This window comes from Pterocles gutturalis, unplaced genomic scaffold, assembly GCF_000699245.1.
Source record: "Pterocles gutturalis isolate BGI_N339 unplaced genomic scaffold, ASM69924v1 scaffold50573, whole genome shotgun sequence".
Lineage (NCBI taxonomy): Eukaryota > Metazoa > Chordata > Aves > Pterocliformes > Pteroclidae > Pterocles > Pterocles gutturalis.
Genome location: NW_010122373.1, coordinates 6,735 through 31,343, shown reverse-complemented (window position 1 = coordinate 31,343; position 24,609 = coordinate 6,735). Strand labels below are relative to the sequence as shown.

The 24,609-nt window shown below is 40.0% G+C and overlaps 1 protein-coding gene across 1 annotated transcript; it reads left to right on the top strand.

Annotated features, from left to right (window-relative positions):
* The first annotated feature begins 262 nt into the window (after window positions 1-262).
* INO80D (INO80 complex subunit D) lies at window positions 263-24,332 on the top strand. The gene is made up of 10 exons (XM_010077492.1): window positions 263-358; window positions 465-711; window positions 6,307-7,055; window positions 10,165-10,273; window positions 15,552-15,776; window positions 17,778-17,887; window positions 19,762-19,895; window positions 21,329-21,546; window positions 21,955-22,112; window positions 23,097-24,332. The coding sequence occupies exons 2-10, from the start codon at window positions 494-496 to the stop codon at window positions 24,263-24,265; spliced, it is 3,090 nt and encodes a 1,029-aa protein (XP_010075794.1). The 5' UTR covers window positions 263-358; window positions 465-493; the 3' UTR covers window positions 24,266-24,332.
* Window positions 24,333-24,609: the final 277 nt, after the last annotated feature.

Sequence of the window (24,609 nt, the reverse complement as noted above, 5' to 3'; positions counted from 1 at the left end):
ATCCCTTTCTGGTAGATGAGTAGAGTTTTGTTTAACAGATTTAAGTGCTGCAGCAGTAGACTTTTATTTCCCCCAATAATTTCCTTTCACGGTTTCCAGAGATCTGTGACTACTGATTGAAAGCTATTGTGCTAGTGGATTTGGCTTCCTGGATGCTAGCTGAACCACAGGTTTAGTGGCTATATCTAGACACTTACTTATTAAGCAGTAACAATATCTGTTTCATTCTGACTGACTTTGATCTTTTTTATATTTTCCTTAGACAATCTGCTTCATCTTGATTCATCATCATTCCAGGATAGCGGTGTCCTTGGGGCTCTCTCTTAACATTGATATGGTACAGAAGATTTAAAATCAGGTATTGTTTTGGGTCCCTCTTTCCTGCCAAAACAAAACACACAATTGAGAACTGACTGCATTTTCTTTTCCTTATGTGATTTGTCTTAATATTTTGTTTCTTTCAGCTGATGTTCACAAGGAATAGAGTCACGTGATGTATGAAGGCAAACACATACACTTCTCTGAGGTTGACAATAAGCCCTTGTGCTCATATAGCCCCAAACTGTGCAAGCAGAGGCGACTTAACGGCTACGCCTTCTGTATCAGACACGTTCTGGAGGACAAGACTGCCCCCTTCAAGCAATGTGAATATGTGGCCAAGTATAACAGCCAACGCTGCACCAACCCCATTCCCAAATCTGAGGACCGTAGGTGAGTGGTGGTTACCCAGCTGCAAAGTGGGAGGTGGCTGGGACATAAGGATGAGTTTTCTTTAAAGGTGCTGCCTGGTTTCAGGATGAAGGAGGAACTGGCCTGAGTCAAATTCCAGGATGTTCCTTTGAGGGTTTTGTTTTAAGACCAGTAAACTTTATTTTATTTTCTGTGGAAATCAAGTACTCAGAAAGGGGGCAGTAACTTACTCTCAAGAAAGTTTTCAGGAGAATTCATTGCTTTTCTCAAATTCACTGTAAACTGTGGGTCAAACCTGCTTCACAATACCTGCTCTTGTAATTAGTTTGCTTTGTCACTCTCAGTACATGCTCTTAAAAAAGCCTGCTTGTTTGGCTAGCTGTGCCAAAAGTACACTTCCATCTACTTTTTCAGGACAAACAGTTGAAAATGCATACCTTCTCGGGTTAGGGAGCAGTGACACATAGGGACAAATCCAGAATTGTAATTCAGTGTTTGAGATTTGGTACTGATCTGTAGTGTTGTTTTACTATAAAAAAAAATTAATTTACATGATAACAAATGAACCAGCTGGGAAGGTGCTGTCTGCTCCCTTTCTTCTTTGCTCCCCCCCTTCCTCTCCCTCTCCCTGCCCAAATGAAGATGCCCAGGGTGCCCAGATATTAAATGCCTTGCAAGAGATAGGGCTTGAAGTTGTTGGAGAGCTGGGAATTCAAATCAGATTTCCTGAATTGCAGCCCATACTGTAACCACAAGGACATTCTTCTTTGCTCTCTAAGACTTCCTGAACACCAGTCTCATTTGTGTTGCTTGGGCTGAAATAGCAGAATTTGTCTAATCATGGCTGCTAGGCATATGTATGACTTTAATTTTTCAGAGTAATTGTTGCAGGTTTTGCCAGTAACATAGTATTTAATTAATGTATATGTTAACTGTCTGAGGCTTGTTCTGTTAGAAAATGATTTTTTTAACCTGAAATATAAACAAAATATGCCAAAAAAGAATCCAACCACTTATTCACTGACCTTTCACATTATTAGCTGCCATTCACTAACCTTTTGCATTATTAGCAATGTTCCCACTGTGCCTTACATATAACTTCCTTCTCGGCTCACAGCTCCCTCTCTTGTCTGAAACAACAATTGGACTGTGCTCTAAATTAACTTGCACTTCACCTGCCATTTCAGTTGAGGAGACTGATGAAGTGAGAAAAAAAACATGAATGTTTGTCAAAAGCTGTAGGGCAAATGCTCAAATGGCACAAGATGAATAACTTTGAGCTGTAATTTGACAGTCAGTGACTGTTTCTTTGCTGCTGTACAGCTGAGGCTCTTTGGAAATAAGCTCGCAGAAATGATAATAGAAATTGTTAGCACAAATGGTATGCTGTAATTTCAGATGCAAGAGCTGACTGAGCCAGAGTTGCTGTTTACCAGGGGTCATACTTAAAAACAATAGAAATAGTAGTACTTAATGACACTTTTTTAGGTCTCGTATGTTCCCATGGAATTTGAGATTTTTCTTTACACCTTGTGAATTGAGTTCACACTTTGTTATTTTTGATTTTTCTCAAGTTAAAGTGAAGTGTGGTCATGACATCTGGTGTATGTTATATTAGAATGATTCAATTGCATGTCGAGTGTCACATTACGGTATTTGAAGAGGACAGCAGGTGTCTGAAGGAGAAAATAAACTTTTAATTTCAAATGAGAGGATGTGATAGTTTGAAATAATACTGTAAAATACCACTTCTCAGGGCAGAGTTTAATTTTAACAATAAAATTTAGTGAATGCTAGTGATAAGACTGTGCCTGCTCTAAACTTTTTTTTTTTTTTTTTGGCAGGAAAGCCTGTATCTGTTTCTTAGGATACTTTTTTTCACACTCTGTTTGATATAATGATGTTTGCTATGTCTGAGTTCTTCACTCATAGCTTTTAATTTTCTGTGTACAAAATTACTGTCAGATGGTCATTTTGTCACAGTTTTAGACATGTACATGATCAGAAGCAGGCTGTATGGTGTTCTGACAGCTATCTTCTTATATACTTTTAAAGATTATTAAAAATAAAATGTCTTAACAGGATGCATGCATTGTATGCCAAGAGCTTCATAGTTTGTCCACAGATAATTAAAAAACTTACCACTTGAACCCAGACAAATGAGATGCTACCAGCCACGAAGATGGTTAATATGCTGCTATATTATTAGGTTTCTTATTAACCATTAACATTCTACAAAGTAAATCTATTAATAGTGGGTTACTTCATTGTCTTATTTGAAGTCTAGTTTCTCTACTTGCTATCTTTTTTTAAAGAATATATAGGAGACCATACAGACGTGGGTTCTGTATTTCCTCTCAAGACATCTCCTAATTCTTTCTTAGCCAAATACACACATAGATAATGAAGTTCAACTTAATTTTTAAGAACAGGATTATTAGAATTTAGTTGGTTTAAATACCATTTTATCTCTAATTCTCCTCTTTCAAGAGAATCTTTAAATATTTTCTTAATATGCAAGATGCTCTCTGGTTTATTTGTATCTTCCTTTAAATAAGTGGCAGAACTCAATACCAGTCTGGGATGTACTGGGAAGCAGAATACAGTTGTAGGTGGAAAGCCTTTCTGGCTGGATTCTTGCCCTCCTAGTGATACGGAAAACTGTCCAGCTGAAGCCTTCAGAGCCCGTCACCTGTTGTGCGCTTCATGTTACGATAGTTTTAGTGGATATCAACCCATGTGCTGACTGCATTTGACCTCACCTGCGCGGAATGAGTGCCTTTAGCACTGAGTAAAGAAGGGGGAAAAAACTATATTAAATACTCAATGTGATACTGTCAGCTGAGAATAACTCACAGGCAGGTTATAGAAGTGACAAATTGTGCTACTAAGGCACATCAGAACTGGCTTTTGTAGAGCTAGCTTGACCCTAACAGGCTTCATGCTTGGAGCCGTGTGAAAGGAACTGTGCTACTTGCAGGTGCTATTCCAGTCTTCCCAGTAATCTGTCTTCCATGAAGCATGAACTACTAATGCCTTCCTTGGCGTTACATCTGATGCAAAGAGTTTATTGCCTTAACTCAGCAGGGTTGCAGCAGAGTCAGTTAATGTCTGCACCAGGCTCTGCAGCGCCGCGCAGAGTCAGAGCCAGTTGGGGCCAGGGCCAGCTAGAAAGCCATGCTGGAATGTGAAGGGCAGGGATGCGGGTGCATGTGCCTGTCTGTCTCCGCATGGGACCAGCTAGAGCCTTGCAAGGCCAAGGTTGGGTTGGTGCTAATAAGTTATGCCTGGCCAAAACTGCCTGCATATAGTCTTCTCTACTCAGAGAAGATTTGAGTGCTCTTCCTAGCTTCTTCTTGCTCCTTTTAGTCCAGTGGGCAAGGTGTATCAGTCTCAGTTATGCTGGAAGACAGAGAGTTGATAGATAGAGCCTAAGGCACAGAGCCAAATCAGAGTGTACTGGAGTCTGCAAGTGCTTGTGATTTTTATTTTCATTATGTTGTAGCCTGGCATCTGTGGGTTTGTGGCTAGAGGCGATGCCTGTGTAAGGTATTGTTGGCTTTCAGTGGTGCAGTCTGGTCAGTTTTAAGAGCCAAAGTTCTATTCTCTGTTATATAAAAGTGATGCTATTAAATGAAGAAGCAAAACCACTAAGAGCCTAAAACTCAGAGAATGTTAGCAACCTGATTACCTTGTGATAGGTTTATTCACATTTTCTGTGTTTTGCTTTCTCTTTGGTTTTCACAAGGAAAACAGACTCGCCTGTTTCACCTCCTCACTCCTCCACAAGCACAAGGTGGCAATATTTAAGTTCTGAACAATATCAAGGAAGCATTCACATTGAGCAAAGCTCTTTTTATTGGAATGAGAAGGGGAAAAAATTCCATTGTGTTTGTCTTGTCTGTTTATTGGTTTTTCTTCTGTCATACTAAAAGTGCTTTTCTGACTGATCTTATCAGTCTTGTTCAAACAAAATATTTTAAAAGTACTTAATTTTAATTGTGGGAATAGTGCTGTTGACTTTAAGGGAAGCTTTATTGAGCGCTCATTATATAATTTTATTTTTAGAAGTGCATCTCTCAGTATGAATTTACAGTATTCCAGTGTATTCTAATAAGGACTCCACACGTTGCTGGCTTTCAGCTTGCCTCATTTAAATTTATTTATTGCTTACAACTTGATGTAACAAAGAAATAATTTAGACAATAATAAGTAGCACTACTCTTCAGCCTTTTCTGATTTGTGAATCCTTATGGTGTGGATCCCTCGAGAAACTACATCTATGGAGATCATTAAGGAGCATATATGAATTTGCTTTTTCTTTTTTACCTTTTATGGAACCTTTAGAAGCAGTTCACACATTGCTTCTTAAGGAGTGGAACAGCAAGTCAAAAGTCACTAAACCAAAGTGTTAAATCTCTTTGGGGTTTTGGTTTGGGCTTTTCTGTTAGTTTTTTCTCTATGAAGACCAGGAATCATTTCATTTCAATCTATTTGTTCAACAAAGTTTACTTCTCCCCGATTCAAACTAATCAGATTTTATACCTTCATGGTATATTTCCTTACCTTGTCCTTATTCATATCCATGAATACCTTCATGGATATGTGCTTAGCTTGTTCATTAATACCTTGATGTAGACGTCACTTTTTCCTCATATCTTTGTTTTCATCTCTAAGCTGCAGGTTATAGATGGGATCGTGCAAGGGCAGAAGTCTGATTGCTGGTGGCATTCTACAGAGGCAGGAGGGCCTGCCTGTGTGAAATGGGAAAAGGACCAGATCATGGTTCCTACATTTCTATCACCTCCTTGTTTCAATCAGACAAAAATTATTTACTTCATAGTGTGTTATTTGTGGCCATAAATAGTAACTCTTCTCCTTTTAATTTTCATAACAAACTTTCAAAAACTTTTTTCCTTTTTTTTTTCTTAATAACATAATTTTAAAAGCTTTTTTATATTAGAAGAGCTTAAAGTCCATGTTTGTGGATTGTATGTATACTGGCATTGTGTAAATATTTTCTAGCAGGAGAGAATTTCTTTTAAACTAGATTTTTGTTTGAAGAACATGCAGCTAATCCTCTGGCTACTGAATCCATGGTGTTAAACTACTAAACCAGAACTTAAGTATTTATGCTACTCGTTCATTAAGTGCAAATAGTGACCCTTCTTAGCAGATATCTCTGGTGAGATTGTGCATATAAGAAACTACTCCTTACTACAGTGGAATTCATAACAATAATGTGTTCTTACTGTTTTGTGTATCAGACAGCCCATTTGTCTTGTTTGCTTTGTTTTGTGAGTATTTACCCTGTTAGAGAGCAAATATTTTGAATGGTTGTGTGTGAACGTCCTATGAATAATGACTGAAGATTTTTATTTTTTAAGATTACAAATTGTCACCTGTATAAGTTTTTGTTTTCTATTACAGGTTGGGAACACAAAAGTTATCTGTTTTATTAGAAGCAGTTGTGTACACTTCTTATAAAACCTCCTGTGTTTAGATCTAAATTAGTGAGATGTGGGGGGGTGTTGATTTCCCTTTAGTGATGTCTGTTTTCTTCAGAATTTATGTACAAGAGTTGAGTTAATAACTGACTGCATTTACTTTTCAAAGGTACTGCAACAGCCACCTGCAGGTACTTGGCTTTATACCGAAAAAGGAGAGGAAGAAAAAGAATGATCCCATAGAGGAGGTAAAGGTCAGGCATCAGATGGATGCTATGGCCTTCAGTCTGACAGTGCCCAGCCTGGCCTTGAAGATGCCCAATGGACTGGATGGGATGTCCCTCTCCCCTCCAGGGGCTAGGCTTCCTCTCCACTACCTGGAGGCAGAATTAGAAGACCCCTTTGCTTTCAATGAGGAGGATGATGACCTAAAGAAAGGGGCAACAGTGAGGAAAAAGTTGCAGAGCAAGTTGGCTCAAAACCGGCAGCGCCAGAGAGAGACAGAGATTTTAAAAGTTCGCCAAGAGCACTTTAGTCCCCTTCCTGCACCTTTGCAGCAGCAGCCTCTGCAGCAGCAGCACTCCCATCTGCCACCTTCATCAGCTTTGTTAAAGCCGACAGGGCTACCGCAGGGCATAGTCTGCAAGTCACCTCAACCTCCGAACACCAGCCTACCAGTGCAGGGAGTGGCACCCACCACACACACTATAGCACAAGCCCGGCAGTTGTCTAACAAGAGACCTCTGCCTGTCCTGCCACCCGCTAGGGCTCCTGTCACGGACCCTCCAAGGACTGATCGGGTCCTCATGAAAGCCACAGCCTTCTCTCCACCCTCGTCCTGCATGAGCCGGCTCCAGAGACTGGTGAAACTGTGCACTCGAAAACAGCAGCTGGACGCTGATCTGTTTCCGCATTTAGGTGGGTAGATAATAGATGCACTACGTGCTTATTTTTTAACCTGAAACCAAAAAACAAGAGGGGAATGTCTTCCTAGCCCTGTCCTGCATTCGTGTGTGGTCTTTGCAAAATAACCCTCAAATAGGTAATCTCTTGGTGTTTTCTTCAACCCTGTTCTCTATGAAGGGAATGCCTGGACCCATCGTGTGTGGTTTATGGCATTTTGATTGTTTATTCTTTTTAATGTCTTGTTACCAATTTGAGAAATCAAACGGAGGTGTAGAAAGCATTACTTGAATGATACAGACATTGTACAGAAGGTTTGCAACTTGAGTAGTAAAGGTACCTACATGAGTGGACAAGGTTAGATTGAATGTTAAATATGTGACAAGCGCATATTACGAAGTGGGTGCAATTAGAAGTTTGGAGATTTGACCCATCGTTCTGTGCAGATCCAAATTTCCAGTTGACTTGACTGGGAAAATTGGAACATAAGAGAATTTTTCTTGACTGGGCCCGTTCTGGGCTCATACAGAATGTGGATGAGCAAAAGCAGATTACTGAAGGAGGGAAGCACCGTTACAGAATGTAATTGGAGGGGTGGAGTTTGTCCACATAGCAGTGCAGGAGTAGTCCCCTCTTTACTTATTATCTAGAAACGGTAATAATCAATTGTTGCTTGTGAAAATTTAAGTAAGTATAACCAACTTGCTGCTATGGCACTAGTGCTCTATAAAGCTTTGAAAAGGCAGCTGATTAATTTGTCTCATTATGAATATAGACCTTGGTCCACCTAGCTGTCGTTATCTCCTTCACCCTCCAAAGTTACCTTACTTTTCCGCTTAGTTTTAGATTGTACTTTTGTAACAAGTAAAATACTGACAGGGAAAAGGGAAACAGGAGTCAGTGTGGGATATTAGAGCAGGAAGGCCATTTATGATGTTTTTTTTAAAAAAAAAAAAAAAGAGTTCAAATAAACCTGGACATTCTTCATATAACATCTTATTTAATTGCAAACATCTGTAATTTTTGCTATTACAATTAACTTTTTTAAAATTTGCTGTTAAGATATGCCCTTTGGCACTCATGGGATAGCTTCTTATTCAGAAGATAATTAGCATCCCGTAGCATGTCTCCAAAGGATGTTGTCCTTCAGAAAACTGCTTTGATGGTCCTACATATAATGCGGGTCTTTTGAGGAATGGCAACTCCAGAGGCACTTCTGTGTCACAGACCCCAATAGCTTAGAAAGTGACCTGTGTTTTGAAAGACTGTAGAAAGATCCCTTTCTGTGTGTTTAATATTTTGCATTCTCAAGTGGTGAAGAGAATACATTTTCCTAAAAAAAAAGGCATAGTAAAAAAAATTGATTAGACCTATAAATACACAGTTATGCAGATGCATGACTGCATGTGTCTGCAATTAGAACATTTTAGATTTGGCAAAGTAACAGATTTCACATATTAATTATGTGAGAGTGGAAAATATATTTGTTATGTATCCATAATATGCCTTGATATTAAAGGCTAGTTATGCTGGCTCAGAGAATTTCAGGTTTTCTTTTTTATGATAGAGTAGTACTAGAGGTGACTGCACAGAATCTTTAAAAGTATGCAGCCAGGTTTATGTGTAAATACATCAGAACAATATAATTGATATTAATGTAACTGCAGTCTGCAGTGTGAATATAGCTGAATCTGGATTAGATTTTATTCTGTCATTTCTGCAATGCCCATTTGAAGAAAAACCACACAACCTTTGATTTTATTTTTAAACTTTGGGTGAATAATTTGTTACATGGTATCCATTGTGAACATCTTTATCCAATGGTTAAGTTGTTTTTTCATTCCTTTTTGGAATGGATGATGGGTTTTTTCCATGTAAGTCGAAAGTATAATTCTGGCATTTTATCAAATGTCTTAAGATATCTTAATTTAGTTGAAATGCATATCTTAAAAGTAGGAATGAAGAATAGAATTTTCAGGATACTGAAGTTCCAGAAAAATGAAAAATAGGGTTTCTGCTGTTTCTGGTTTATGTTAGTGTTGCTTCTAAATGATGAAGGCGCTACTGACTGTTGTATTCCATGTGCGTGTGTGTGTATCTCTAGCTCTGAAAGCAAGTGACCAAATATTGGTGCATTTCCCAAATTCAAAGCATCTGACTTAAGAATAATCTCAGATACAGTAGTTTAGGTTTTTTTAGCAAAAATAAAAGTGCTTCTTAACTCTATCCCAACTGCTGCTCCATTTTCAAGGAGCACACAAGAAAGTGAAAAAGAAATAATGCTGGCTTATAAATGCAACTACAGGATTTTATTGCACCTGCTGCAAGGAACTGGCAAGAGTTCCAGTGGATGTGAGAGAGAGAGCAGGAAAAATTACAAAAGATGAAGCTCCAGATAACATGTTCCACGTATGGTGTTTAGTTTGACCAACTGAGGCTGCTGGTGCATACAATAAGTTGATCCTACTGCATCATCATTAAGTCAAAGCATGGTGCTTAGTAAAAGTGCAGGAGTATCTGCATCTCTCTCTTTAGCTCTCTGTTCATGCTAATGTATGTATTTGGCAGGCAATTACAGAGACTGAGCAGAGGAACATCCTGTGTAGCTGTGTATCTGTCTCTGTCCGTGCTGCTCTGTCTTACGGTTTTCCTGTTCTCCCTGTGTTTGGGTACCAAGCAGGGGTCAGACTATAAACAGAAATGAAAGTGGCCTATTTAGATCATATAGTATTAAAAATTGCCAGGCAGTCAGTTGTTTGTGGCAGGGACTTCTCTCTTAACCTTGTCTCTAAAGATTCCGTGTGCTTGCTGTGAAAGCTTGTGATATTTTTCTGTGGGTAAGAAAGCTGGTGATTTTTCTTCCACTGCTTATGGCTAAAGAAGCCAATAAGGATTTTAAAAGGAAAACTCAAATTTGACAAAAATCAGTGTGTGCTATTTGTGCACTGTAATGGAGCTGTTACTGTGACTTTTCCTGAGTAATTGAGAATATTATGTGATTCAGTCAAACCTAATTATGCTTGTGACTATACTATATGTTCATCTTTTGTGCCATAGGTTGCTCAGAGACTTACATGAGGTGGGTACACTTTTCATCCAGCTTTCGTGTTTTCAATTCCCTTAGGGCTGGATTGGTCTGAAGACAGTGGAGAAGAGTTGGAGGATTCAGAGCAAACCTCCCCCTACCAGGTTGCATGGTCTATCCGAGAAGCCCTTGGCTATGAGAGACATGAGTGAGTATGATTCTTTAGTATTCATGCTGTCCTTGATGGAATAAATCATGTAAATGTGAGCTTCATTTCAAGTGAAGTCAGTGGAACCTAAGCACTTGTTCGAGTGCTTGGCTGAAACAAAGCATTGTTTGAACTCATTTGTTTATAAGAGTTATGTAACAGCTTGTCACCTTCTGTCCCACTTTCCACCTAACTTTGAGACTTTTGTGCAGTCTGCTATCAGAAGGATGCATCAGGAAAGAATTTAAGCTTATATGTGTAAATTTAATTGAGTTTAGTGGGATTTATTCATGAACTTGTGTGCCTTGCTGAGTAGAGGTTGTTTCTTGAATCCGAACCAAATGAAGGGAGTTGCTATTCATTTGTTGTCTTTCCTACTATTTGTGAGTAACTTGGTAAACTTGCTACATTTTATTCATTAATCCTTATGGTAGTTGTGCAGGATGTTGTTTTAATATGTTATTTAAAGGGCATGGTATTTATTTTCATAATTCAGTGTTGAATAAACCTTTGTCAAGTAGTTGGGAGCATTGAAAGAAACTGATGTGATTGAAGTGATAACCAGAGCAGGTATTAGCTGCTGGTGCAGAAAGGTTTATGGTGTTCTCCGTATAATGCTAAGTCATGAATCTGAACTTACAGCAGGATGTGACAATATATCTCTGTTAAGGTGCAGAGTTAAAACAAAGCATCCCAAGCATAGTATTGTAGTGAAATGGAAGCATGTTGATAACACAGGAAACTGAGGTCTCAGTGAAGTTTGATTGTAGTTTCTATAATGTGTTTCACTTTCACTGTGCACCTGGACTATTTGATACTACAACTCTCTCAATTTGTTTAATTTTCAAATATCACAGTTAGAGTAATGATGTAAATGGAACATTATTTTGTTGTTACATGGAAATTCTGAAGTTTACCAGAACTTCTTAACATCATTAAAGATTGTCTACAAGGTGAACAACAAAGCTGTATCTGTCATCATGACAGACACCAGGATACTAAATCCTGAGAGCCTTCAGTGAATTAAAGCTTAGTAGTAGTGTGTAGGCTTTCCGTTTTTAAAAGAAAGAGTTTTTTCTGTTATGAATGACCATTGTTTTTTAGGGCATCAGCAGTCAGAGAGAGAGTGAGCTTTCACAAATGTTAGTTTTAACTTAAAAGGCAACTTTTAAGTAAACTCTTTTGGAAAAACATGAACAGACTTTCAGACTTTAAATCATCCATAATTTTCAAAGCAGATATATCTATTAACGAACTTCCCTTATACTTTTCTATCTTTGACATTTTATCTGGTTCATCCATAGATCCCTATTTTTGTGTCAACTTATAAAGGTCATCTCTGTGTGTTTTGTCTTCTGTTTGTCTTAACTTCAGTTGGATTCTTCATACTCTTTTCACATAGTGAGAGAAAATACGACCTTGTCTTGACATTTTCTGTTCCATTCTAGCATTTTATGCACTTCAATTAAACACTATCTTAACTAAACCATACATCTGTACTTCCATCAGCCTGCCCAGTGCTAGCTCTTCAACAATTTTCCTGATTTTGTTTATGGATAAACATTGATACATTCACTTGATGTCAACCTTCTAAAACTTTAATTCCTATTCTGCAAGCTTCTGTGGAGGCTTTTATTACCTGAAATGTTTCACTTTGATACTTTTGCAATGTGGTCTGTCTGCTGCTGAAGATGAATTAGTTCAGACTATTTCTTGGGTGATTTGATTTGTCAAAATGACTGTCTTGCTAATCTGGCAGTGCAGGCTGGTGGCTTCTAATTTAGTCAGCCAATGAGTTGTTATGACTGAATTTTGGAGGCTCATTTTACCAGAAAACCAATGGAGATTGTTTCCCAACACCTTTACATTCTGAAATCATGTACCATTCTAAACCTCTGGGGATTTACTTACTGTTTTTCAAAGTAAAATTAAAGCTCTTTTTTTCTCTGTTCGTTTGTGTCTGAGCTTGCAGTCCCTGTGTGAAAAGGGATAACTCTCCACCAGCTAACAGTGTTCTTTTTCCATTTGAGTCTATGAAAGACAGCAGGAGGGATGCTTCTCAGAACAGATTAGTAAAGAAAGCAAACAGTTAATTTCTGCATTGCTGGACAGCTTCTTCTCAGCATTTCTGGTTGTGTGATTGTGGGGGGAATCCTCTAACTTTTTCTTGAGCTTCTTGTGTGATATTCTAGCTGCTCAAAAATTCACCAGATTGGTTTAAAATTAGTGTCTTAACAGTAATACATTTTTGAGTTCACTTGCCTTTTGGCCTTTTAATCTGTAAAATTCATATTGTTGCAGTCATCTGTGGAAACACAGGCCAAATGTTTGTGTTTATTATTCTGTCCTTTAATTTTCAATAATCAGGTTCCTGTGGTTGCAGGATTCCAGGATGAAGCGCTTCGAGGCAGGCACAGATGTTTGCGTTCAAATAGTAGCGCAGGAGTTGGCACTGGGGCCATGCAGGCAGGGCTACTGGGGTGGGAGGAATTCCTCGTGGGAGCAGCGGTTGGGAGGGAAATCAGGGGCTGTTCCTGCTGCAGATTAGTGAAGCTTCCCCTCAGATGATTCGGTTACTGGCTGCTGTAGCTTAGAAAGTAGTGGAAAACAAATAACTTGAAAACAAAGTAGTTTTTCACTTGCTATGCTGAAATATAGGTAGAGTGTTTTAAGCAGCGAGTTTGAAAACAAGGGGAGTGAAAAGATTAGAGTCCCTTCTCATACCATCTCACTCAAAGGAGCAAATACCAGCACTGTATTGTCAAAGTTGGCCTTTATAACTCCCAACAACTAGAAGAACTAAAAAGAAGGAAAGGTTCTTCAAATCCCTCCTTACAGAGGGTTTTGAAGTACAGTTGATGGTGTGTCTCAGAGTAGAGAGCGTGTTCTCCTGGCTCCCTGATGGTGCCTGACTGCTCATGCTACCCTTTCTGCTGCTTCGTGCTGCCTTTGCTTTCTTCATGAACACTCAGCAATAATTCCCCTGGTGCTTGCACATGATGATCTTAAAGGGAAGGGTTGGGAAGAAGCATTTTGGATTATCAAATGGTTTGTGTGCACTTTCAGAAATCTTTTAAAAAATGAAATGCCACACCTTAAGTTGAATTTCAGAAGTTATATATGCAGTTTAAGAGAATAAACTAAATAGAAGTTGGTAAATTTGTTTTGGTTAATCTCACTGGCCTGGAAACAAATTATGAATAGGCTTTTTGAAACAGTTTGCCTCAAAACAAGCACTTGTCCACTGCAGACATGATTTCTTTCTACATCTTGTGTATATGTCTTCGTCTGCCTTTAAAAAATAATCTCATAAACTGCCGGTCAAAATATTTTAACATACAATGACTTTTTCTGTCTATTTCAATGGGAGGGAAGTAGGAAGTCTCAAATATAGAGGCATTTGTGTTAAAAAAACCCCTCTTTCCACTGAAAAGAGCCACTTTTTTTCCCTAAGGAATATTCCTGTCTTTTCTTAATTTGCAGTCATATTTAAAATTAAATCAGTATGTCTGCAACTTTGTTTAGACATCTTGACCTAGAGCAATAATGAAATATCAAAGATGCTAGACCTACCTATTTCTAACTGATCCCATCCATGTATTCCTGTTTTCTATTAATAGATTGGAAAAAGGAAAATCTCTATTAAATAGCACGCAATTAATTTTTTCTGAACAAGTTGTTTTTCCCAGTAGGCATTCTTTCGTAAGAGATCTTAAAAGTGTATTTTCTTTTCAACTTCAGTGTGAAAATATTTTAAGCATTACATATGTTAAATATTTTTAACAGGTTGTATTTGTTGCTAAGCAATTAATTAATTAATTACTTCTAATTTATCCTTCTAGAAAATAATCTGTAATATGTTTTAACAAACAAAATATATAGTATGGTTGACTTATGTAAAACTTTATAAAAATGCGCATTTGTGCAAGGCAGTGTTTGGTCCTGTGAAGTTTTTGTGGGCAGCCTTAGTGGAGATGGATGCAGTCTCTTAAATTTATCCTGCATGTGAATGGAATAACATTTTCCAGAAAGGAAAGTAGGTCTTAGTCATATTGCCTTTCACGGGCAGCTATTCTGCCTACATTTCTGGGTCTTACTTTATTTAGTAAATGTCACAGCTGGTATTTTGCATCTCTTCTGTGAGTTGTGGTACACTTTGCAGTGCGCAGGTTTGGATGTCAGCTCGTTCAGTCTCACTGGCCAAGCTCTGCAGTCTGAACCTCGAGAACTTCTGATTTGCTTCATTTGTTTGGACTTGTTTTCTTCCCCTGCCCTTCCTTAGTCTTACAGATAGGAAAGTTAGCAAAATGTTTCTGTGTTCTATAAGGAAAAACTTAAAGGAAAAACTGAACGAAGTCTGCTTTGCTTAGGTTCAGTGCATGCTCTTTGTTGTACCATGAACAAAAAAATCATTCTGCAAACCAGTGCTTATTGTGGAGGTCTTCTGGGTAGCTTCATGGGCCTTGTTTTAACAAGTCCCAGTGATTATTTTATTACATTTCATTATTTTTACTTCATTTAACTGAATGTGTTGACATGGTTTGATAGTCTTGTTGATATGTGCCTGGATGTTCAGAAAGCCAAAATAAATGGGAAAAGGCTTTCTTAAGCAAACAAAGAATTGGATCCGTCCTTCTGGTCATTGCTTAGCCCTGGTCTGATTTTTCCTTCAGTAGCTTTAGAGTAAAATGTGAATTTCTTCTCCATGGCTTTACTGTAACTCAGCTTTAACTCTGCAGCAAGGGGAAAGCAGTATCAACTGCTAGCTGTGTGAGTATGTATTTTGGGTTAGGAAGGAAAACACCACCTGGCAAAGTAAGAGAAATTGGAAAAGGTCAGCAGTTTTTGGTACTTGTTAGAATTTGACCATCTTCTCTAACAACGAATTTCCATTACGTAGTTCCCCACCCTTGTCCTCTCCATTAATTGCACTTTGATTTAAGAGTTTGTCTCATTTGCTGAGACATTTACAGTAAATAAAGGTTAACAGTATAGATTTTTTTTTTAACAGCAGGCTCCAGACACTTAAATGTGTCAGACTTGATGATAAATTGATGTAATCTCTAATAATGACATAATAAGAAGGGTAAGTACCTTTAGAATTTAAAAGGGATCCTGCTTTCACCGTTTCTCAAGCATCCCTTCCTCATTTGAGCCTTTGGATGTTTAGTGGGGCTAGAAAATGGATACCAACTTAACTGTTCTATTAAAATGACAAATTAGCTTCCTTGAAAAAAAAATAATTAAAGCCCATTTGTTTTTATTTTCCCTCCTTCAGGTCCGATGATGATAATGCAGATGACAGGAGTTCCAGGGTGACCAGACTTTGCACTTACTTTCAGCAGAAATACAAGCACCTCTGCCGCCTGGAGCGGGCAGAATCTCGTCAGAAGAAATGCCGGCATACACTCCGGAAAGCCTTGCTGCAGGCGGCCAGCAGAGAGCCGGAGCGTGCTGGGCAACTGATAGAAGAATTCCGCAGGGCTACATGTGCTCGTACCAGGTTAGACCTTCCCCTGTGACTGTAGTAACCTGGGGTCTGGACAGGGTGCAGGTGGGCAGAGTATCCAGTGTCTGAAATGCTGAACTCTGAAACTGGTAGGCATGCACAAGGCAGAAAAACTATGACACATAATTGCTTAATAGTGGAGTTAAATAAACCTGGCATAAAGCATTTTCCATGAAGGCAAGCATTCTCCAGCTTTGTGTTTTAAAATGTGGATTGCTCATTCAGCAGTATCTGGGCCCAATTTCTTAAATGTCACGAAAGAAGTTAGTGGCCTGCTAAAATTTATTCTTAATTAACCTAGGTATTTTGGCTGCCTTCAAATATCTGGTACTTTGCTAAGCCTGGTTCATTAGAAGGTGTGCAGTCTGGTCTGCAGTTCACTGCTTCAATTTAGATTTAGTTTTTCAGACAGCTTTTTTTGAAAAAGATCCTCTTGATTCTCTTCCCAGCAAATTAAAATTAAGCTCATGCTTTTTGTTAGATTTAACTCAATCTAACATTAAATGAAACTTGGTAACAAAATAAATGTCTTCTAACAACTCTGAAGGTTACCTTCTATGGGAATTCTTTCTAGATAATGTCAACATCCCTCCAGTTGAGAGTTGGTTGATTCATATTTGTGCAGAAACAGGGCAAGTCTGAACCCTGCTGTCTGGGGTACCAGCAGCATCCTTTTGCTGTTGTGGTTTTGCTTTACAGGATGTGTGACTGGGGGGTGGACGGGGCTAACACGAGAGGCAGGCTGGAGCAGGGTACTTAGAGTATATTCTGGTTATGGGATGCTTTTGTTCCTGGACCGTGGGCTGTGGATCATGGCAGTTGGAGGGTTTATTGTTGGGGAGCTGAAGTGATGCTAAAGAGCTGCTCAGAAGTGTAATGTAGAGGTACATTACTAGCTTACCGAATTGTGTAAATGTCTCTAAACTTAAACTACAGCAAAACCTTGCCAGAACTGGCAAGCTCTTGCTGGTTTTCTTTTTCCATTATTTTTGCCTTTTATTATGCAAAAAATATTATGTTGTTTTGGGTAGGCTGGCAAAGACAAATATGCTTGTCATCACTGCTCTGGTTAATTTAGGTAACCAGAGCCTTTTCAGTTAGGAAATTTTTCACAGGAGTAATATTGCTAACTAACGCTTTGCTAAGTCAAAGTGCAGTTGATGACAGAAATGTCTGAAGGAAAGCAGGCTACAGACAGCTTTTTGTCAACCTAGAAAACAACGTGTACAGAGGTGAAATTCAGCCCTGGAATCGCCAGCTTTATCTACATGAAGGTGACAAATGCCTCAAGAGCAGGCTAACGCCAAGCGAGCTGTGTAGTGCTTGCAGTACTCATCCACACTGCTGTCTGGTCGCCTGCTTGCAGCTCAGGCTCAGAGCATTGAGGCTGTGCTGAGGAAGCGCTCAGCTCTGGGCACCTGCTGGTGGATTGGGCTGTAGCACGTTGATAAAGGAAAGCTTTTACCCATGTTGAGCACGCTCAGGCTCTGCCACTCCAGAGCTTAGTCTAAGTTTGTCTGAGCACATGCTTGCATGTAAGCTCTGGGGATGCTCGGCATGTTTTGGTTTATGAAGAGGCTTGGAATGCACTTGGCCGCCCATGTAGGCGTACCCAATACATTGTATTCTAAAGATTGACCTCATTTTAAAGGTCACCTGTGTTGATACCTGATGCTGTCCTTGGCTCTGTTACAGGGTGTTGTAATATTTACATGGTAGTAGCACACAGCACCTCTCATTACAATTAAGGCCCTGTGAAATAAACAATAATCCTGTTACTGCAGTCACACCTTCACCTGTCATTGACATCTATTCTGTATCCCTGCATAGAGTGTGGTAGTAGTGTGCACCCATTTGGATTGTGACACACACACGTGTGTTATAATTTTTCATCTTACTGTGCCACATTCAGTGCAAGAGTTGTGCTAAGTAACCACCTGAGACTGGGTTTTTGTCTCTAAACTCCTTTATGCTTTTTTTTTTTTTTTTCTCCAGCACAAGCCAAGCGAGGCAGAGAGATGCAGAACCAACAACCTGTAGTGGGACTTCGAAGGGAGAACAGTGCACTAACAAGGCCCTTCCATTCACCAGGCATTGTTTTCAGCGTATCCTCTTAACTCTGTTTGGGAGTTGCATTCAGGCATGGAAGCTGTTCTGTTTTAGGTTTTTTGGTTGGTTGGTTTTTGCATTGACAAATATGTTTTCACAAAAAAATGCCTATTTGTTAGTGTATCATCAGCTACGTTGCTTTTAATTTGTCTGAGTGATTTGAGTCTGTAGACAGTGAAGATAAATAGTTTGTCACTGCTATCTACCATAGTCTCATAATTTTACTTTGTAAGCTGTATTTAATGAGTGCATGAGGCCTTTACAAAAATGATCATGTTTCATGCATTAGTACAAACCATGTGGCTTTCAGCCTCATGGCTTTCATACAGTTCTTAGTACGTTCCGATAGACCAGCAGCCTATGAAGGCTTTATGGGAACAAGTCTTCATTAGTGTAAAAAGATGGCTTATGCAGACTAGCAAGATGGAAGTCTGATACTTTGCACTGTTTAAAGAAGCAGAATAGGAGGAGTCACAGAATCTGAATTCTAGATGAGAAAGAATTCCCAGTGTTGGGCATTTCAAGTGAATCCTGAAAAGGATGTTAAGAGTCAATGCATGAAGTTCACAGAAAGGAGGGAGCACATTAGATGTGAGGTTTGATTCTGAAAACTATGAACAGGCAGACTTCTGACCTGGAACACTTAAGAATTCTGCAGCCTTTGTCTTTTTTGGTTTTAGCTGAAGAATTGTTGTCACTTTTGTTGGAGTGTCTCATTTTGGTATTTTAAGTGGCCAGAGCTTGTCTGTTCCGGTTGCTATGAGACTGCAGCACCTTTTCAATCTTTTTGGTTTGTAGATGCCTTGTTTTTCTTGGTTAATTTTTGCAGGCCCCTTAAAAGTAGTCTGCAGAACAGTTCAGAACCTTTCTATGAGAGAGCACCATGGTGTGCAGCTGTGTTTCAGATTTGCCTTATGATTCTGATCTTTTTAGTTGTTTTTTTTTTTAAACTTAAGTGGTCTTGCTTGTTGATGTGTGTAGAGCGGAGAAGTCAAGACTAGTGATTTTGCGTTTGTGCCCATTTTTTCCTCTCTGCACTTTCTTCTCAATGGAAACTGTCTCTCCTAAAATGAGCAGGATCTTGGTTCTGACCCATCTGTCCAAGTCTACCATCTGGACTGTTCTGCAGGTTTTCCATTTCCTTTGTGCTTTCTTTTGTGTTTTGACATTTTCTTAGCATACATAGTGATGTTGAGACCTGAGAGCTGTTCAAGATGGAAGGAGTGCTTCTAATGTTATTTGAAAAAGCACCATGAAATATCTGTTTGATTTGCTCTAAGTCTGGAAACATTTTCACTCCTGCAGGGGATTTTTCTGAAGGAAATCTGTCAGCTTACGTTTGGATTTACTTGACCTTTCTGTCTGATTGCACATCTTTTTTTCAGAGGAGCAGGAAGGATCTTGAAACTTCTTTGTCTGTGCTCTAAAGATAAATGCCAAGAATGTACCTTAAAAGATTAAAGAAAGAGTATTTCTTAATTCAGTATTTCAGTATGACTTGTCATTAGTCTGTAAGGAAATAGTCCTGGTGACTACACTGATCCAACTGCTACTATTGATCTATTGATTAAGACTCCAGGAAAAGGCTTCTTTTTGCTAAGAACTCATTAGTGAAATGGCTGCTTCCATAAAACTATCACAATGTATAATGAAATCATTAGAGATTTTGCATGAATGCAGTTTTTTCACTTTAAAAGTTGGGTTTGAGACTTACCTAGCTTTGAACTTGAATAACGAAGTTAAGGTACTCATTAAAAATAGCATCTGTGGACAGATAAAGTTGAAGACTCTGATCTTCATCAGGTTCATAAATCAAAGGGCGTTCCTCCATCGTTGCCTCGTGTGTTATTCCTAATGCAGAAATGCACAGATATCTTATTGAACCGTTCTCAGCAGCTCTTCTCAAGTTGCACAGCCAAGTTTGCGGATGGTCAACAGTGCTCCGTGCCAGTTTTTGACATTACACATCAGACACCTCTGTGCGAAGAACATGCCAAAAAAATGGTAAGTACAAAGACAAAACTGTAATTATTTGTATATTGGGATGATCAGAAGTTTTAACCCCAGTCTCTCTATGAACTCCTGCTTGACAACTACTAAGTTCACCAACTTAAGAGCTTGTTTCCTTGTATTTTTTCTGAAGAGGGTAAAACATGCCAAATTCTCCTTGTTAGTATAAAGTATGTTGTAAAAATCTTTTATGGGTATAGTAAAGTGTGCATGAGAATTTTCTTCACTTGAAGAAATTTATTCCTCTCTTGAATCAACACATGGAAAATAATTGTGAGGAAACCTGTGGTCATTTTATTTGGGCTCAGTCCTGGCCCTTGGATCTCAGTGTAGTACAAGAGTGGTATGGTAAGAACACTGTAGCTCAAGCAGTCTCAGTACATGGGGCCCAAAATATTTTCTAGAGGAAGTGTAGGTAGCAATTACAAGCATACAAATAATGGTTTTGCTACTTTTTTTACCTTTTGATGACTATTAGTATTTATCTTTAACTTCCTTCGGGGATCTGTGGATCCCAGAGGAAAAGCAGTGGCCAAGTTGAGAGAATGCAGAAATTAAGATGATGGCCTTTGCTCTCCTTTTGTGCCTTCCATCTTCCAGAATAAAACTTCTAGGATAAATCACAAACTCACTTCATCTTGCCCATTTTCAAGGCATTAGGCATAAAACTCTGTGTTTTGTTGGGGTTTTTTTGTTCTGTTGTTGGGTTGTTGTGGGTTTTTTCTTGTAGTTTTTGTCCAGCCTTTCCAATACTTGTGAGTTATGGAGTTTTCTGTATTAAAATGTGAGGGTCTGCGCTGTGGGATTTTCCCACTCTCCCAGGCAATCTTGAGTGTGTCTCTCAAGGTTTACTTCTGTAGTACATACAATCCTTTGCCCTTCCCAGTATGATGGTAAGAAAACTGATGATGGTTTGATTTATTTTTCAGTTGGTCAATGATTGCAGTTCAAAAGCAGTGAGATCTTAGTTGTTTACACACGTCCTTACCCTAGTCCTACAGTATTAATTCCATTTCCTCAGTGCTGTCCCTTTCTTATGGCAGTGGGCCCTTGAGGATGCTGGCTTCAGCTGCTGTACACTATCCCCGTTATTGCCACCTCACAACAGTGTTCTGTCTTTAATACTTACAAGAATGCTGCCAAAGGATGCAGTTTTGCACTGATTTAGTTAGGGTTTGCTAAGATGATTTTTAAAGTGCTGCTGCACGATCTGTATTTAGCATACTTCATAATTTCGTCTATGTGATTTTTGCCATTGGGATCAATGAGGAAAGAAACAGAATAATTTTCCTAACCTTGCCTGGGTGTAGGTTAGCAGTCTCTCTTGCATTACATGTGAATGTCTGTGGAATGACCAGGGAGAGAAAAGCAAGGCAAGTCATACTTGTTCTTAATATGCTCCCATTGCTATTGTTTTATTTGCAAAGGACAATTTCTTGAGAGGGGACAGCTCCCGTAAAGTTCAGCACCAGCAGCAGAGGAAACCCAGGAAAAAAACGAAGCCGCCTGCACTTACCAAAAAACATAAGAAGAAGAGAAGACGAGGCCCACGCCGGCCACAGAAACCCATTCCTCCTGCAGTGCCCCAAGGGAACCTCACCATGCCTCCCAGTGTCTCACTGCCAGTAGAGATGCCCCACATACGGTCAGTGGTAGCCCTGCCTCAGTTTGCCTGCTACTCACTTGGATGTTGCCAGTGAGCGCTGTAGAAAGGTGTGATGTTGCTGTGCTGATCAGCATCTGGAGCAGGGCTAGAAATTGCACTTCCATGTGACTGTTGAAAAAGACCTTAGAGTTGGTAATTTCAGATTTGAGCAATTATTGGGTTTGATGGATAAAATGTCTTGCTTCTGATGCCCTATCTTATGTATTTAATCAATAAGCTAAGTGTAAGCTTGTTAAAGAAACTGTCTAAAAGCATTTTTTTCCTAGAAGGTGGAAGGAAAAAAAAAAGGTGCGGGGAAACACCCATTATAGATGGATATGCATCCATAGTTGTCATTTGGAGGAATTGGAGTTGGAATACTGTGGACTAATGGTACTTTCTGTCCAGGAGCCCCTCCACACCGGAGCTGAGTGCTGATGAGCTGCCTGATGATATCGCCAATGAAATCACAGACATTCCACATGACTTGGAATTGAATCAGGAGGACTTCTCAGATGTCCTGCCGCGGCTGCCTGATGACTTGCAGGATTTTGATTTCTTTGAAGGTACCATTTTATTTTATTTTATGCTAATCTGAACACAGTCAGTGAACTGAAGAAGTGAGTGTTTCTAAAATGCATTTTGAGGGATTGCTTGCTTTCCTGCAGAGGTATTAACTTCTAGACAAGGAAGTGTGCATTTGCTCTATTGTTTGTGAGCTCTGAAGTAAAGCAGACTTTGAGAAGACTGGTGTGTGTAGTTCTCTGCTTGCTCTTATAATTCCTGCTCTGAAAATCCTAATTGGTTTAGTATTTTAATAATTCATTTTACGTTTTTGCTGCCTGTCAGTGTTACAGTTTAATCAAGAGTATTCTCAGTAATGACATCTTTCTGCCATTGAGTGGGGCTGGAATCACAGTCAATGTTGGCCTTTGATAAAAGGAGAAGAGAGTGAGAGTAAAATCTTTAAATACATTTTTGAAACTAGCTTTTGATCAGAACTGTGCCTGAATTTCTCGATTCTAAAGCTCACTACCTATCACAGATAACAAAGAAATTAGAACAGCCCAGAGTTGGGGTGTGTGATTTCTTTGGTTATTTTCTGATATGACATGACATCAGACTGTGTTTGAGTTGAAATTAACCTAAATTTTGCTGACTGTAAATTTTAGGCCCAGGCTGTAATGCAGTAAGTAGAAGGGAGTTTATGGACTATTTGTGTTATTGCAGCATTGAATAAAATCTTATTTAAGCGTTTTTACTTTGTCTAGTGAGTTTGGGAGGCATCTTGTATTGTAGTAAGTGGAAGAGAAGGGCAGAGAGAGGGGATTCCATTGAAGAGGAAGGTGTAATTTCTCATTTTTCTTACCTTGCTTACCTAGTGAACACTCACTGGTGAAGAAAATTTTCTGTGTACTGCAAGCCATTCTGGAAGGTTATCATACACTGCAGCTCTGTACTGAACTGTTGGTACATCTGCATCCTTAGAGTGCTAGTGTCAGGCTCACCTGAGAGGAGGGTGCTAACTTCTGGTGTCCCTGTTTCTGCAGGTAAAAATGGAGATCTCCTTCCGACTACAGAAGAGGCTGAAGAACTGGAACGGGCCCTACAGGCTGTAACTTCTCTTGAGTGCCTGAGTACCATTGGAGTACTTACACAGACAGATGGTGTGCCAGTTCAGGAGCTGTCAGATAGAGGGATAGGGGTGTTCTCTACGGGTGCTGGAGCTCCAGGAATGCAGTCCTTGAGTCGAGAGGTTAACACGGATCTGGGGGAGCTGTTGAATGGGCGTATAGTACATGATAATTTCTCCGGTCTGGAGCTGGATGAGAACTTGCTCCGTTCTGCTACCTTGTCCAACCCGCCTACGCCCCTGGCAGGGCAGATCCAGGGGCAATTCTCAGCCCCAGCCAACGTCGGCCTTACTTCTGCCACTCTGATAAGCCAGAGTGGCCTTGGGGAGAGAGCCTTCCCAGGACAGTTTCATGGACTTCATGATGGCAGCCATGCCTCCCAGAGGCCCCACCCTGCCCAGCTGCTGAGCAAGGCAGATGACCTGATCACCTCACGACAGCAATACAGCAGTGACCATTCACACTCCTCACCCCATGGAAGCCATTACGATAGTGAGCATGTGCCGTCTCCCTACAGCGACCATATCACATCCCCTCACACCACATCCTTTTCTGGTGATAACTTGGCAGCTACCTTCTCAGCAGAGATGCCCATGATGGCACAGCACTTGCTCCCAACTCAGCTGGATGTGCCACTTAGTGGGGTGGTCAACCCCAGAACTCACTGGGGAAATCTTCCTGTCAATCTTGGGGACCCCTCTCCGTTTAGCAACCTTCTTGGTGCAGATGGGCACCTCCTGTCCACCTCCCTGTCCACACCACCTACCACCTCGCACTCAGAGACCACACAGCCTGCCTTCGCCACTGTGACCCCCAACAGCTCCAGTGTGCTTCCGGGGTTACCGCAGACCAGTTTTAGTGGCATGGGTCCTGCCTCTGCTGAACTCATGGCCTCCACCTCCCCTAAACAGCAGCTCCCTCAGTTCAGCGCAGCCTTCGGGCACCAGCTAAGCTCCCACAGTGGCATCCCCAAGGACCTGCAGCCCAGCCACAGCTCCATAGCTCCTCCCACGGGCTTCGCAGTGACCGGTGCCACCGCTACCAGTACCAATAACGCATCCGCGCCCTTCACCACCTCCAACTGAGCTTGTCTACCTGGCTCTGTGCAGGTAGATGGGGGACCTGTGTCTTCTATCTTTCCTCTTTTCCTTTTTCTTTCTTTTTTCTGCCCTCCCTTCCCTTTTTTTTAAGAGGGGGTTGAGAAGAAAACCCCTGCTTCAGTACTGACCAGGGTTAGCCCTCTGTGAACCTTGCTGTAGCGTTCACATGTGCTTGTTACGCACCGGTGCTCATTTATTGCAGACAGGTTCACCGTTCCCCAGTAATTCCTTAAGGATACAGCACAGTTACTGGATGTAATTGATCTTAGCAGTAAGACCTAGAAATGGGAAAATACCTCAGATTACTGATGCATGTTACTGTTTCCTAG

Coding starts and splice junctions, on each gene's coding strand:
- INO80D (XM_010077492.1), top strand. CDS start 494: ATGTATGAAGGCAAACACATACACTTCTCTGAGGTTGACAATAAGCCC. Junction 7,056..10,164: donor TGATCTGTTTCCGCATTTAG/GTGGGTAGATAA, acceptor CAATTCCCTTAG/GGCTGGATTGGTCTGAAGAC. Junction 10,274..15,551: donor CTTGGCTATGAGAGACATGA/GTGAGTATGATT, acceptor TCCCTCCTTCAG/GTCCGATGATGATAATGCAG.